The 14,504-nt window shown below is 43.3% G+C and overlaps 1 protein-coding gene across 1 annotated transcript in view; it reads right to left on the bottom strand.

Annotated features, from left to right (window-relative positions):
• Positions 1–14,504, bottom strand: part of Man2a1 (mannosidase alpha class 2A member 1) — a 154,759-nt gene that overhangs the window by 123,624 nt on the left and 16,631 nt on the right. The window contains exons 2-3 of the mRNA XM_021217692.2: positions 8,520–8,771; positions 7,843–7,987 (exon numbers count right to left, since the gene is read on the bottom strand). Of these exons, the coding sequence (XP_021073351.1) occupies positions 7,843–7,987; positions 8,520–8,771 (397 nt within the window). The remainder of the gene's footprint in view (positions 1–7,842; positions 7,988–8,519; positions 8,772–14,504) is intronic.

The following is a 14,504-nucleotide window of genomic DNA, read 5'->3' as shown; positions in this document are numbered from 1 at the left end:
AGGGGCCTCTCTTCCCAATGATGGCTGATTAGGCCATCTTCTGCTACATATGCAGCTAAAGACTCAAGCTCAGGGGGTACTGGTTAGTTCATATTGTTGTTGCACCTACAGGGTTGCAGCCCCCTACAACTCCTTGGGTACTCTCTCTAGCTCCTCGAAATCCAATCCTCTTAAGGGATACTTCCTTTCAAACAAAGTACCACACTCCAGAACCTAGGCAGAAGGCATCTAGCCAGAGAACACAGCTCCAGGATTATTTCTTCATTATTCCACGGACCACAGACCTTTCTACAACAGTACCTATTTGCCCAATCAAATAGTGTGCCTTATTAAGTTCCACAGCCTAGAAATCAGAGTCCAAAAGCCCCAAGCTGACTTTCAAACCCTTCTAGATCCCTCCTTACAAAGCCTTCATTAGGACACTCAGCCCTACCATAGGACCTTCAGACCTGAGAGTATCCAAGAGGCCACCATTCAAGAGTATATAAATCATGCTATACTGTCTGCATGCTCAGCTCTTATTGGCTAGGAACATGCCCAGATCAAGGAATAAACAGAGTTTGGGTTACCCCACAAGGAGGTGTCTCTTCCAAATTATGCCATGCCATTTGTGTGAGAAACTGAGGCCTGAGAAGTCTAAACCCACATTTGCTCCCTCAGATCAGCGGGCTACCCCAATGTCTTCAGGTGAGAGGGACTCCCCCCTCACCTCATCTCTCCATCTCAGATCTTTGCAATCAGTTTCTTTGATTTATGATTTTTAAATATCTAGAAACAAAGAATGTGGGCCTTCATGTATTTTGGCTCTAGTTCCTGAAAAATTAGAGCCAGGACTGGACAGACATCACACCCAATTCTTCAACCAATTCTTATGACTCTTAAGAGTTCTCTGAGCCTGTACATGACAGATGAATGAAGGGCAAAGCCAAAGGACTGAAACAAAAGCACATGGGTGACATAGGACAATGTATTCAGCTAAAATTAAACCAACAGTCAACTTTAATGTTATAGTCTGCTCCCCTAATAACCACTGCCCAGTATCTTTAAGCTGTTCCACTATATATATGTATTTTAAAGATCACTAGTAGGCCAGTCTAAATAGTGCACACCTTTAATCTGAGCATGTGGGAGGCAGAGACAGGAAGATCTCTGTGAGTTTGAGGTCAACCTGGTCTACAAAGTGAATTCCAGGACAGCCAGGGCTACACAGAGAGACCCTGTCACAAAGGGGAAAAAGTCTCTAGTGGGCTCATTCATTCCAAAAGTAACCTCTCTTGAAAGCACTGCTGTCCTGTGAGGATCACGGCTACTACAATCACATTTTTAAAATAACATTAATTCCACTCAAAAGTTAAATAATCACTAAGTTTTCGGGATTTATAAAAAGATTTTGAGCTGAAAGTAATTAGATTCAGGTAGGTGGCATACTGGTGATCTCATAAAAACAACAGCAACTTAAACTCTGAATTATTTCTACTGCACTGTTACAGTATCCTGAAATTTAAAGATAAATACAAAGGGAGTTTTCTATTTTAAAGGAAGCATCTTTACCTTGGTAATAAAGTTTTTCTCTATCAGCAAATGATCAACAAACCCATCACTTGTTAATCCTTCAATATCAAACTGCAACATCCAACCTTATACTTAAGGGACAGCATCTAATCTTAATTGTTATTACCATTATTTGATTATGCTGCTGATTAATTTTAATTCCAATGTTTCTATTATATGTTAGGCCCTTCTGTCCCCTTAATAAACTGGAAGAGCTTTAATTAACATTCCAGTTTACTCATTCAAACATGTATTGAGTATCTAATAAGGGTTAAGTAAGTAATAAGGCAAAGCTAAATGAAAACAGAGTCCACAGAGAATCTTGGAACAAAGTGCTGTGGGAGAAGCGGACTAGTGGAGTCCTGGCAGGATAGCAGAAGAGTCTTAGGATTCGCATCATCGGGCAGAGGCAAGAACACGTGAGAAACGATAAACAACTAAGCTCATCAGGGCGCAGCTGACGGTGAGTACAGCTGCACTGCAGGATCCATGACTAGAATATGGTGAACGGTCAATAAAAATAGAAGTGGGATACTAACATCTTCTAAACACTGTCTTTTCTTCAAAGAACAAAGGAAGAAGGAAGCTAAGGTTTCCTCTCATCCCGTGGCCATGCCTACACTAAGACTGGGAGGCACGAACTCATAGTAAGTGGAAGCAGAAGGGGAAGGCTGCTGCGGTTCTGTTTTAAATGGTTCCACAGTGGAGTGAAAACGGGCTGAAGGAGAGAAGAGGGCCACAAGGCAAAGGGAAGAGAACTCTGGGGCTGACTAAAAGGTTTCAGGACGTGAAGAGTGCAAAGAACGAGGCTAAGGCTCTTCTAAAGACTCTGCAAACCTAAAAATCCTGCTGAGTCCTCTAAAGCTAAATGCTTTGAACTCCAGGTTCCAAAAGCAGATAACCTTCATCCCGGGTGGCTCCGCATCATCTAACCGTCTTTGGAGCATATCGGCTTCACTCCTGTAAAGCTGGTTGAGGTATGGCAAGTTTTAATGCATCTAAGAAGCCAGCACTGGAAATTTCATCCCACACCACAGAACTGATCTGCATTCTCCCTAAGAATAGTTGAAGGCGGCTCCTCTTGCAGCTGTGCTGTGCCCAACTGAGCTCCCCGCACATACTGCTTGCCTACATCCTGTAGGACACCACATACCTTGACATCTGATATTAAAAATTATGAGATCAGGCTACCAAACAAGCTATATGTCTATGTGAAGCTTATTCCTCTTCCCTGGAAAGGGGACTTTATGAACATCTCCTACCACCACCTAGCCAGAGAAGTCCTCCCCAACACAGATGCTTAAAATAATTGGTGGAAGGGTTTCATATTAAAGATCTCGGTGGGTTACTCTTTGGTAAATAACCAGGTTATACAGACTTAAGGTCATACAAACTGTGCAAAGTATCTCAGTTTCACTTTAAAAGCTGGGAGATAGATATTGCTTCTAAATCACTTCTAATCATAAAGGAAAATGTAGCAACAAGGAAGGTCACTCACCACCCATCTATCAAAGACAGGACATCATTTCAATATGAATACATCAGAAGGAAAAAGAACAGGAAAGAGCTTGGTGATGTGTGCACTTCTGCAAGACAGTTAATAAAATTATTTTTGTGTTTAATAAAACCAGCATAGATGATGTTAGCCATGACAGTACCTAATTTCCTCATAGACACTCTCTGCCTGTGGCTTCAGTAATGTTACCCAAGAGTGGTGTCTTATATTAAGAGCAAATCTCAAGTCGAGGTTCAGAAGCCAGGATTGTGTGCCAAGTGCACTCTGCCACAGGCAGATCCCTTACCTTCTCTCCTGCCATTTTTCTACGAAACAACCGTATAAGATTACCACAGTGCCACTGAGGGGAGTAGTGGTTCTAATACCTGTAAAATGCCAGCATGGTGGGAACTGCCTGGGACAAGAGCCTAAGTGTCAGTCCTAACCTTTATTACCAGCACATTAGTGAGTTCTCACACGCCCCGACTAGGAGAACAGAGGGAAGCAGAAATGAGAGAAGTCAAGAGATGGACTATGATCACCCACATCTCTCAAGAGCAACTGGCATTTGTGTTCCTCGAGAATGTAGTCCACAGGTGACCCAAATCACCAAGCTTTCCTCCTCTGCAACGGAACCGCAATACTCATGGCATGGCTATCTCTTAAAAAGCAGAATCCCCAAAGCTATGTGTTACTTAATTCTCAAAGGCTATCATCATTCAGATAAAATTCAAGATAGTAACTTAAATCTGAATTTCAAATGAACAGCAAGTGAACATTTAGTATAAATAGGACCAGACTAAATTTGAAATACACAAACTAAAAAAAAAAAAAAAAAAACTATCCATCATTCAAGTTTGACTGGGTGTCCTGAATTTTTACTTGCTAATTTAATTAACAATCCAGAAATGGAGATAAATATGTTCAATTGGCTAATCTCTATAAAATATGATATAGAACCTATTTGGATTAAATAAATATCCTCAGAGACAGGATAACTCATTGCAAGAACGTGGATTTTAGAGTCAGACATCGCAGAACTTATTCCCTGCCTGCCGAAAAACTACTACATCACTGAGCGTGGCTTGACTGACTTCTTTCCCCTTCCCTGGTGCAAGGCCACCTCTCCATCCCTCTCAGGCTCAGCTATGTGGGCTGAGGGAGGGAAGCTTCCTAGGAGGGCTATCAAAAACCAAAGAACGCAGAACAGTTTTGCCTCCACCAGCTGAACAGACTTCCTCCCCAAACTGACACCCCCACCCGCACCTCCCTACTGCAGTGCCCCCCACTGCCTCCCTCCTCCACTTTGATCTATACAGACAACAACAGCTGGCCAAACACTTCTAAATTCCAACAGTGCAACAGCTGACCAAAACTGCGATTTCATGTGTTTATTCTTTGAACTTTAGACAACACATGGATAAACGAACCTATTTCCAATTATTATGTAATACTACAGACAAAAATGTATTGTCTTCCCTTTAAGAATGGGCAAAATTCCATCACTCATTAAGTCAATATTTTTTTTCCTAAAGAGCTATAAATGTTCTGCATATAAAAGAAAATTGTTATACAGTTTTACCTGAGGCACTAGCTCTCCCTACTGTTTAGAGCCACACCACGAGGGGTTACTCTAATGTTCATTTTATAAACTGCTTCATTGACAATATGCTGTTCAGCCTCCCATTCAGTAATCCTTATCTTTCCTCTACACACTGTGATTTCTTTGAAGGAAAATCAACTAAATATTTTGGCAGGTTAGCTAGTGGGAAGTGAGGAATTAAGATTGTAGATACAAAGGTGCTGTAATTGTGTTCTAATCAGCTTATTAAATATAACATGAACATATATCCATCAACTCATATTTAATTTCATGGTCTGTGATTCGAAACTTTTCAAATCCCTAACAGTACAAAGTTATCAGCATATGCCTAACAATTTCTTTCCTATTTTTGTTTTAATTCATGTAAACTATTTCAATATTGTATGACATATATCCTTGTGGCCTGGAAGGAGACTTAATTAGGAAATTTATTAAAATACTGTTTTGGTCTTTTTTAAAATTTACCTTGTCTTATCTACTAATACTAACTCAGCCTGAAAAGAAAAGAATCTACGTGTGTGTGTGTGTGTGTGTGTGTGTGTCTAAGTATGCATATATATATAAACATCATAAATTCTTTGTTAGGGGACAAATATAGGACTTGTTTTAAAATCTTATTTCAAATATTTCTATTCCCAACAGACATAAATCCACTGATGAAACAAACTACTGAGCCAAAGCTTGTTTTAAATTGTTGCTGCAGAAAATGCAAACAACTCTCTATAAATCTCATTTAGAAAGTAAATTGCCTAATTGCACATTCATTTGGGAGTATTCTACAAAGATTTCCCATTACAGTCATATTTTGACTTAGACTACACATGCACATATTTTTCTGTTTTCTCCCTATTAAGACAGTGATTTTTTTCATGACTGAATGTTTCCATTTTTCACAGGATAATTTAGGTTATCAATATTCTACTTTTGTTAAGGAATAGTGAAAATTACTCAAAAAGTCAGTGGGTTCTTTTCTGTGCAGTTGTGCTTCATGGCAAAAACTGCCTTAGGTTTAACGGATCTGTTTCTGACCACTATTTTTAACTTAAGTGGAGAAAACCCTAAGGGTAAGGGTCATTAACATCTCCTACTAAGACAAAAGATTCTACTCTGGTTGCTAGGATACCAATAGACAGATTCATTTATTGCAGTCAGAAACAGTTATTAAGGATGTCCTCTAACAAAACAACATACTACAGCAGGAACCATAAAGCAAGCAAACAAGGATCTAAGAAATTCCAAAGAGCTTACTATTGCTGCTACTCTAAAAAGCACAAAGCACATTTGAAATAAGATTCTTATTACAGGAGGAGGAATAAGGAGACACCAGAAAAGATAGGAGTTAATAGGGAACCCGACACAGGCAATGAGCCAAGTGTTTAACCCTAACCTGGAGAGTCCATTCTTACTGCAGTGACTTGTGAGCAGAAGTGAATGATGGGCTAGGTGCTGCTGGTTGGCCTGTTCCACAAAGGGCAGTCTGTGAGACAAAGCCCTGGCCCTTAGTGAGCTTAACCTCAGTGACCAGGCTCAGTTAAAACACTGCATATTTCTACATGCATACATGCAAGTGTGGGTGCGAGTACGGTGTGAACCTGTCATAAAGGACTACGTAGACAGGTCAGAAAAGACCTTTTGCACTGACAAGTTATCATACGGCAAGTGTTAGGCGTTATAACCATAAGCAACATGCAAGAGGGGACACATGTTCCTTGCCAATCGGGCTTGCTCTCTAGAGAGAAATCCAGGTGGCCTTGACCTGGGGGATTCCGGTACCCTCCCTGCCCGTGTCACCTTGACAAGATAACGCCTTTGCAGTGAACAGTACCACCAGCCCTTCCTAAGCATTAGATGTTTGCAAACCATTTAAGCATCCTTCCTGGCAAACCCCACCTTTTACTATTACAGCTGAGTGCTAAGAATAACAAGAAGAGGAGCCGGTGGGAACTGAGCATCCAGGGGAGGGGAAATGCACGGGAAAAGACTTCAGAGAAACCTGGAGAAAGAGACAGACTCGATGCATCGGGTTCAGACCTAAAGAGGGAAGCTGCACTTAGATCACAGAAAGTTGTCATAGAAAAGAGAGCGTTGGGCACACGAATAAAGAATGTGAGTAGCTGGGTCGTACACACGGGTGTGGGTGATCCGGAAATCCTTGAAAGTAACTATGCTGGAGAGAACTGGGAGCTTGATAAAGGGAAGAACACAAACTTAGTGATAACCTTCAAAGCAATGTGTTTAGAGATATATCCTCCAGAAATGCTGTACTAAATCCACTGGGTACACTAAATGCACGCTGTGCTGTGTATTCACACCTGTAAGGAAGCACGTCAGATCACGTGCTCCACTGAAATTACAGCAATTACCCCTTACCTAGGGGGGGGTGGGATGAGGGAGATGACTGACCTCAACAAATAAAAGCCTTCCCGTGAAATAACAGTAATTACAAAAGATAGCAGCTATTTTCATGTCATGTCTGATTCCTTTACATTTCATCCTGGGAAGATACTATGGTCCTAATTCCAGTGGATAAAACCCTCATCCTCCGAAGGATCAAGTAACTTGCCTAACGTCACCTCGCTCTCCTGTCTAACAGACAGAAGGAACTCCAAAGCTCCCAGGCCGCTGCTCACTACCTCTCTCTGTGAAAGACCCGCATTTTCCATGAGCACCCTGCCTTGTTGAAGTGGAATTTCCAGGTATGATTTAATGATTCTTCCATATCCTATATTTTTTAAATTTTTCACACTTATTTTATTTGATACGTATAACTGCTTTGCTCACAGGCCCATGTGCATACCTCACACCTGCTGAGGTCAGAATGGGGTGAGATAGCTCCTGACTGGAACTGACTGGAATTATGTGTGACTGGGAACCACTCTGTGGGCTTTGGGAACTGTACTTGGGCCCTCTAAGAGTGGTAAGTGCCTTATATAACGATCTCTCCAGCTTCTCATGAAAGATTTCACCAGAAACAAGTAAAGGAAACTATGGGTACCCTAAAATGCATGGCTATCATTGTTTCCTGCTCGATACATCCTAGCCTGTAATGGTACAAACAGGTAAACTGAGGACATGACATAAAAAGACTACATCATGGTGTAAAGTCTGAGAGACGTGAGCTCTCCCAGCCTCTCACCACAGTGTGTGGGTGCTGGACAGGCTAGCGGGAGCTCCTAGGAAGTGAAGCTTTTACCTGGGTCATTATGGGAGTGAGGCACCACAAACACTTGCAGGGGCTCATTGTCCCATTCATCCGCTTCATACTTAATGTCAAATCCTTGCTTCCAAACTCCACCATCTGGATTATCAAAAGGAATCAGATCGTAAACATCCAACATCTAAAAATACGAAAGAAAAAAAGTTAAACTTTAACCACTGATAATTTATACTAAATTCCGGACAACAGTCGCTCAAAGATATTCTCTGCTGTTTTGCTTTGTTTTATCAATATATAAAAACTCTGCAAATAAAATTAATGGAAACTTTTTAGGCCAAAGGCACTTGATCATCATTCAAAGGCTTGGAAGGCTATTTGTGCCAAGTAACTACCGGATAAATGAGGCCTCCCCATCTGCTCTGGATAAACATGATTTCAGAATTCCTCCTTCTCTTGGTTTAAGTGGCAGTGTGATTTAATATGAAAACAGAAACACAATAAGGCATCCAAAATGGCGGTGCTCAGGAGCAATCAGACAGAGGAGAGAGGGTGAATTGTATCACTAACAAACTAAAATGATGATGAGACCAAACAAATTATGGCTAAAGGCAACGCTGGAGCCCAGAGCTTAGAAACGTATGGAATAAAACAGACCCGGAGGCAAACCTGAAAACAAGCAAACAGGCCATTGATGACCAGCGGCTGCCCGTTACCTGAACATCCCGGGGCTGACTCCCACTCTGTGAGGCAAACAGACAGTCTCTGGGGTCAGTCTGAAGGGCCAGCTGTGACGAGTGGAGGTGGTTGGAGCCTTGGCTGGCATTGCCAGGTGAACCTCGAGGGCCATCCTCCACAGACTCGCTCAGGTTGATGACTGAGTCCCTGATATTTGAGATGATCTCGTTGTTCTCAGCTAGCAAACGCTCCAAATGGTCAATCTTTTCTTGCAATATTGAAAGCTGGCCCTGAAAGAAAAAGGAAGAGGTAGCTATGTGAACCATGACTGCATCTCTGCCAAGGCACACAGGGGACCAGCAGTCACCCTCCTCTGACCATTCGGTATGCACAAACACACAGCATATGGGCAGCTAGGACTGAAATACCTTCTTATACCATAAGACCTTTCCGTAACCACTGTCTTTATCTAATCTTATTTTTGAAGTATAAGACAATGACCAAAATATTTACAGATTATTTCCCAAATAAATTTTTGTCTCCCAAAATCCAGGCCTAACCAATCTTAGGGTCTCTAGAACCACTAATGCAGATACATGTTATATTCAAGAGTGAAGTTTGAAATTTAAGCAAAATAGACTGGGGTTAATTTGCAGGGTCAAAAACCATACAAGCTGAATGAGAATGCTCCACCTCCCTTTGTTAACACATACTGGACAATCTAAAGAAAAATCAATTCATCAACTCTTAACTGCCACAGACATAAGCATGCCCTAATAAGCCAGTCAGAGTGCTTTTATTATCCTGTGTGACATGCAGGGCATTTTTGTTTTTAATTGATCCCCACATTAAGAAGCTTGGCATCCTTACAACCTTGTTTTACCGATTCCTGCAACTAATGGCAGGAAGAACCATCTCTAACTTGTTCAACTCTGGATGCTCTGTTCCAAGTATAGGAAAGATATGCATGCATTTGTAATATGTTTCTCAATAACTGCTCTGAACTGAAAGCCTAGGGTTGGGAAGAATGCCACACGGTGGGAAGACAAAAATACCTAAGATATATATATATATTTTGAATATACAAGATAACATTATAAGCAACACACAGGCACATAAAAATAAAAAGTCTTTATAAGTATAAGAAGAAGGAAATAGAGATGTGGCTCTGGTTAACAGCACTGACTGCTCTTCCAGACAAACCTGGGTTTGATTCTCAGCACCCACATGGTGGCCCACAACCATCTGCAACTCCAGTCCCAGGAGACCCAATGGTGTACACCAGAAATGCAAGTTGTATAGACACACATGCAGTTAAAACACCCATCATAGAATTTCTTCTGTTTGGTTTAGATTTTTTAGACTGGGTTTCTCTGTGTAGCCCAGGCTGTCATGGAACTCTGTAGACCAGGCTGGCCTCGAACTCAGAAATCCACCTGCCTCTGCCTCCTGAGTGCTGAGATTAAAGATGTGCAGCACCATGCCCAGCTTCTAAATAATTTTTTTAATGAATAACAAAATCTGAAGACCTTACACAAACTTCTCTATATAGAAGAATACTGATGAAAACTGACAACTTGGAGTAAGTAAAAGGAAAGACATAGTAATATCTATGACTGTGCAATTTTGACAAAACATCTAATTAAAACCAGTTGGGATGTCTACATTGTTTTTAACCTATTGTGAATATTTGTTGGTTTAACAGTGAATCAAAGATTTAATTATAATCATAAAGTTGGGTGGGCTTAACAAGGGAGGCAGATAAAGGGCAAAGAGGACACAGTGTAGCCAAGGAGACCCGGGGTCTCAACACAAGACTGACTCTCTGATCACACCTAGAAGCTAGAGAAATCATGTGGGCTCCAGATCAACAGAGCCCTTTAGGGAGAAGCTAGCCAGGAGCCTCCAGCCTGCAGCCCAGAACTATAGATGTGGCCCAACACAAAAAGCTTATTTGTTTAAACTGACTCTAACATGATGAGGTTCCCTGTGTGGCTGTTTTTATAACTAGAGTGTACAATTCAAGAGTATAAACATGTAGATTATAATACCATGGCCCTGCCAGTACACTGTAAAAAAGCTGGCCGTGCCTGCCATACCAATGAAGGCCACATCAGTGTTGGCTATGAGGGCCAGCAGTTCTTTGCTATGCAATGACCAAAAGCGCTCTTCTGCTGTGGCTCCCCATCCAACCGGAAAGAATAAAAGAGTCAAATGCATGGCGTCTCTGTCCACACTTCCATAGTTGCAGGGAACAAATGGGGAGATTCTGCACACGTTACCACAGCAGAACAGCCTGGAGCTTCCTGCAATTGTTCTGACTCATCCTGCTGAGGAGTTCCAGTATCGAAACCAAAACTCCCTCCAGAGGCTGTCTTGCCACCGAGGTCCCCATTCTGTGCAGAATCAGACCTTCAGAGCTGCCGCGCGCATCTCCCTAAAATGAAGCTTTGATGTGCTCTTCTCAGAGCTTCGAACGGTACCACATGAGGCTGCCAGAGCATGGTACGCCTCTCTAAGGTTCTCTGTGCTTGGAGGAGGTTCCCCCTGGGCCCACATCCACAGCCAAGCTGCCCACTGTAGCTCGCCATTCGCAGTGAGGAAGGCAAGGAGCCCTCTAGGGAAAGCCTAGGAGAAGCACTCTGTATGGGCCTTGCTCCCAAACCCTCCGTGTCAGAGAAATACTCAGAATAAACATCACCTGCGATGGTTTGTGAAGAGGGAGCCAACAGACGTTAAAGACGGCTTTCACTTTCATGATAGCTCTGAAGATACCAGTGCCCAGGATTCTATAGTAACTTAAGTACGGGTAGAAGAGTGTGGCCTGGGGCTCTGTCGGCATTAACGGTCTAATGAAAACCATTTTTAAATTATATTACGCACCGGAATAAGGCCTCCCTCCAAATAGCCAAAATCCTTACCGTGTACCTCATAGGCAAATTCCACCCACGTGGCTGGGAGGAATGACGAGGCCTGAAGGAATGTACCCGTGGTGTGCATTAAAGAATCAGAAATGATAGATAACGTTTCAATTATGCTGTCAGGTCAAAGAATGCTGATAGGAATACTGAAAAAGACAGTTTTCTGTAGGGCAAGAAACCCACTGGTGAGAAAAGCCCGTTATCCTTTGATTTGCTAATCAGTTCTATAGGGAGGCATCTTCAGCGCTATTCTGCCAGGGAGGGGGAAGAAGGTCATATTTGATTTTTCTCTGCTAGTGGTGAAAGAGAAGAGCTGAGGGAAAAGATGGCACATATCAGAGACACTGGGCAAAGCTAATTTAGAGTCTACGACGAAGGAGTCCAGGATCGGTGCCCACTCCATCCTAAGAAGGAGATCCATCACTGCCCACAGCCAACTCAGAACACATTACATAATGATCTGCCCCAGGGAGGACACGGGCTGCCGGCAACGAGAGTTACTGTGACCACTCAAGCACGGCTGACAGTGTATCTTCTTCCTTCAGGCTCCACCTGCAACGATGGCTTGGCTGTCTTTCCCTCCGATGCTCAGAGGCCTCACACGCAGAGGCCAGGGCCCTCCCAACGTCCAAGCCCATCCCTGTCATCTGCGCAGAGGCGCCACTCCTGGGGAAGTCCTCTCGAGGCTGCAGGTTCAGACTCCCCTTCCCAGTGTGCGGCAGTCTTCCTACACCCACCGACAGGAAGCAGCTGGTCTTCCAGGTTTATGGCATAATGTAGTCTAATATGTTTAAATTTTAAATTAATTTATTATTATGTTTATGGGATTTTTGACTGCGTGTATGACTGCCCCACATGTGTGTGATGCCCAGGGAAGACAGATGAGGGCATCAGGTCCCCTGGTACTGGAGGTACACGCAGCTGAGTCACCGTGCGGGTGCTGGGAGAAGAACCCAGAGTGAGCAGTCTCTCCAACCCCACTATCTGCATCTTTAAAAGTCAACCACACCCCTACAAGACATGGCTGACCAGGATGCCATGGAACTGGACTCCCAAGGGATCTTGAAAAGGGGCAAAGTCCAACCACCCGCACTTCTTAGCTTGATTAGCTTCTGCTAATCGGTGCTGGGCCCCTCCCTTCTTCTGTCAAAAGGGACAATCCAAGCATGTCACCCTGAGTAACATCACAGTACTAGCTCTGTGTCTGGAAGGCATTTTTAAAGAACCTTGGGCCAGTGGGTTGAGTGGGGAAGATCAGCTCTCATATGGCGGAGCATCTGTCACCAAGGACCTGATGAGGTAAAAACGTAGGCAGAGCAAATCCCTGCTTCGTCATCTGGATAAGAGCAGCAGGTCCTTCAAGCTTTTTATCTCTGGGACTCTGCAACAGATTCCCAGCTCAGCCTGAGACTGACAGCAGGACTTCCCAGGGCCTGGGCCTGTGTGCTTGGAGGGAGCCAGAAAATGTTTCCATGACTCTGTCCTCTGCCAGCAGCCCACGCTCCTAGGACACATGAGTATTTGCAAAGCGTGGACTCTGCACTCTTTCTGTCGTACACTCCCAGCTCACTCACAGGCCCTTTGCATTCAGATGTTGTCCATCTCACTAAAGACTGCCCACATCAATTCCCCCGAAGCACATACGCCCAGCCTGATGCAAAGCATGCTGGGACCTCATCATCTCCAGGAACACACCACAGAGCACCTTCATCCTGGAAACTGCAGTGACTGACCTGATTTGCGGTTCCATGTGCCCTTACTTTCTTCCAGTGGCCTACTTCTGTTAGCTCCTTCTCTGTCCGACCTCTGAATGTCAGCTTCCGGGTTAGCGCCTATGGCTACAACGTCTCTTTACTGGATAATCTCATCCACTCAGAGACTTAAATGCCACGTTGTACTCATGTACATATTCTGCTGAAACCTCTGAAAGGCAAGCCCAGATATTCAAGCACCTACTGATTACTCTATTTGACATCAATCCTACCTGATGAACACACTCTTCTCCCAGAGCTACAACATTCTCCTATCTTCAGAAAGCAGCTCTGGTCTCCCCAAGCAGCTCCTTCAAAATGTTGGTATCCTGATTCTTCCACTGTCCTCAGGATGCCTCCATACGTAATTCCTTTCTATCTCCAACATACTTGTTGAATCAATCAACCTCTCTCCCTCCGCCCTCCCAACACCATGACTACAAGGCACTAGTAATTTTCCAAATCAACTCTGTCTCCCTGCGTGCATGTTTAGCCATCCATGCCTTGCCCAGATAACAGCCTGCTGTAATATCCTCTGTAGCTTCTTAGTGCATTTGGAGCGTTCTTCATCACAGTCAAAGCAGAGTGAACCCCTCCGCTAACACCGGGATGCACACAGCACTGTTTCCCAACTTAGCCTTGCCATTATTGTATCCCAGCTCCAAGTCAGCTCCTTCTCGCTGACTCTCTTGACTTAATGCCTATTTTTCCCCTTTGTACAATGCTTCAACTCTCTCCCTAACAGACACCTTAAATGCTCTCTCAGCTACTCTATCTAAAATAGCCTTCCATATAGTACTCTTTCTCCACATCACTTCATTTTCTCCACAGCATTATCACAATCACCCAGTGGACGACTCAGGCGTGACACCCCTCTGTCCCCACTAAGTGGGCAGCTGTTTTGCTCCCCATGCCTGATGTCTGGCACAACGCCTGACTCTCAGGAGCATCTCAATTATGCACTACAAGAGAAAACCAAGGAACACATGAAAGGCTGTTGCCCACCATGTTCTAGGACATGAAAGTATTGGGCATATAATCCACAGCCCATGACACACTCATGATCTCTTATGAAAAAAATTAATCTCTGTTGTATCAAAAAAATAAATTATAAAGTAAGAAAAAGTAGAAATGTCAGGACTGGAAAGATAGCTTAACAATTAAGAATATATGCTGCTCTTATAAGACCTGGGTTCAATTCCCAGCACTGACATCAGGCAACTCACAACTGTCTATAATTCTAGCTCCAGAGGGATCCAACATCTCTGGCCTCTGTGGTACCTGAATTCACAAGCACAGACAGACAGACAGACACACACACACACACACACACACACACACACACACACTT

Source organism: Mus pahari, chromosome 18 (assembly GCF_900095145.1).
Source record: "Mus pahari chromosome 18, PAHARI_EIJ_v1.1, whole genome shotgun sequence".
In the NCBI taxonomy this organism is placed as follows: domain Eukaryota; kingdom Metazoa; phylum Chordata; class Mammalia; order Rodentia; family Muridae; genus Mus; species Mus pahari.
Note: the sequence above shows the minus strand (reverse complement) of the source record. Positions and strands in the feature narration are given on the sequence as shown.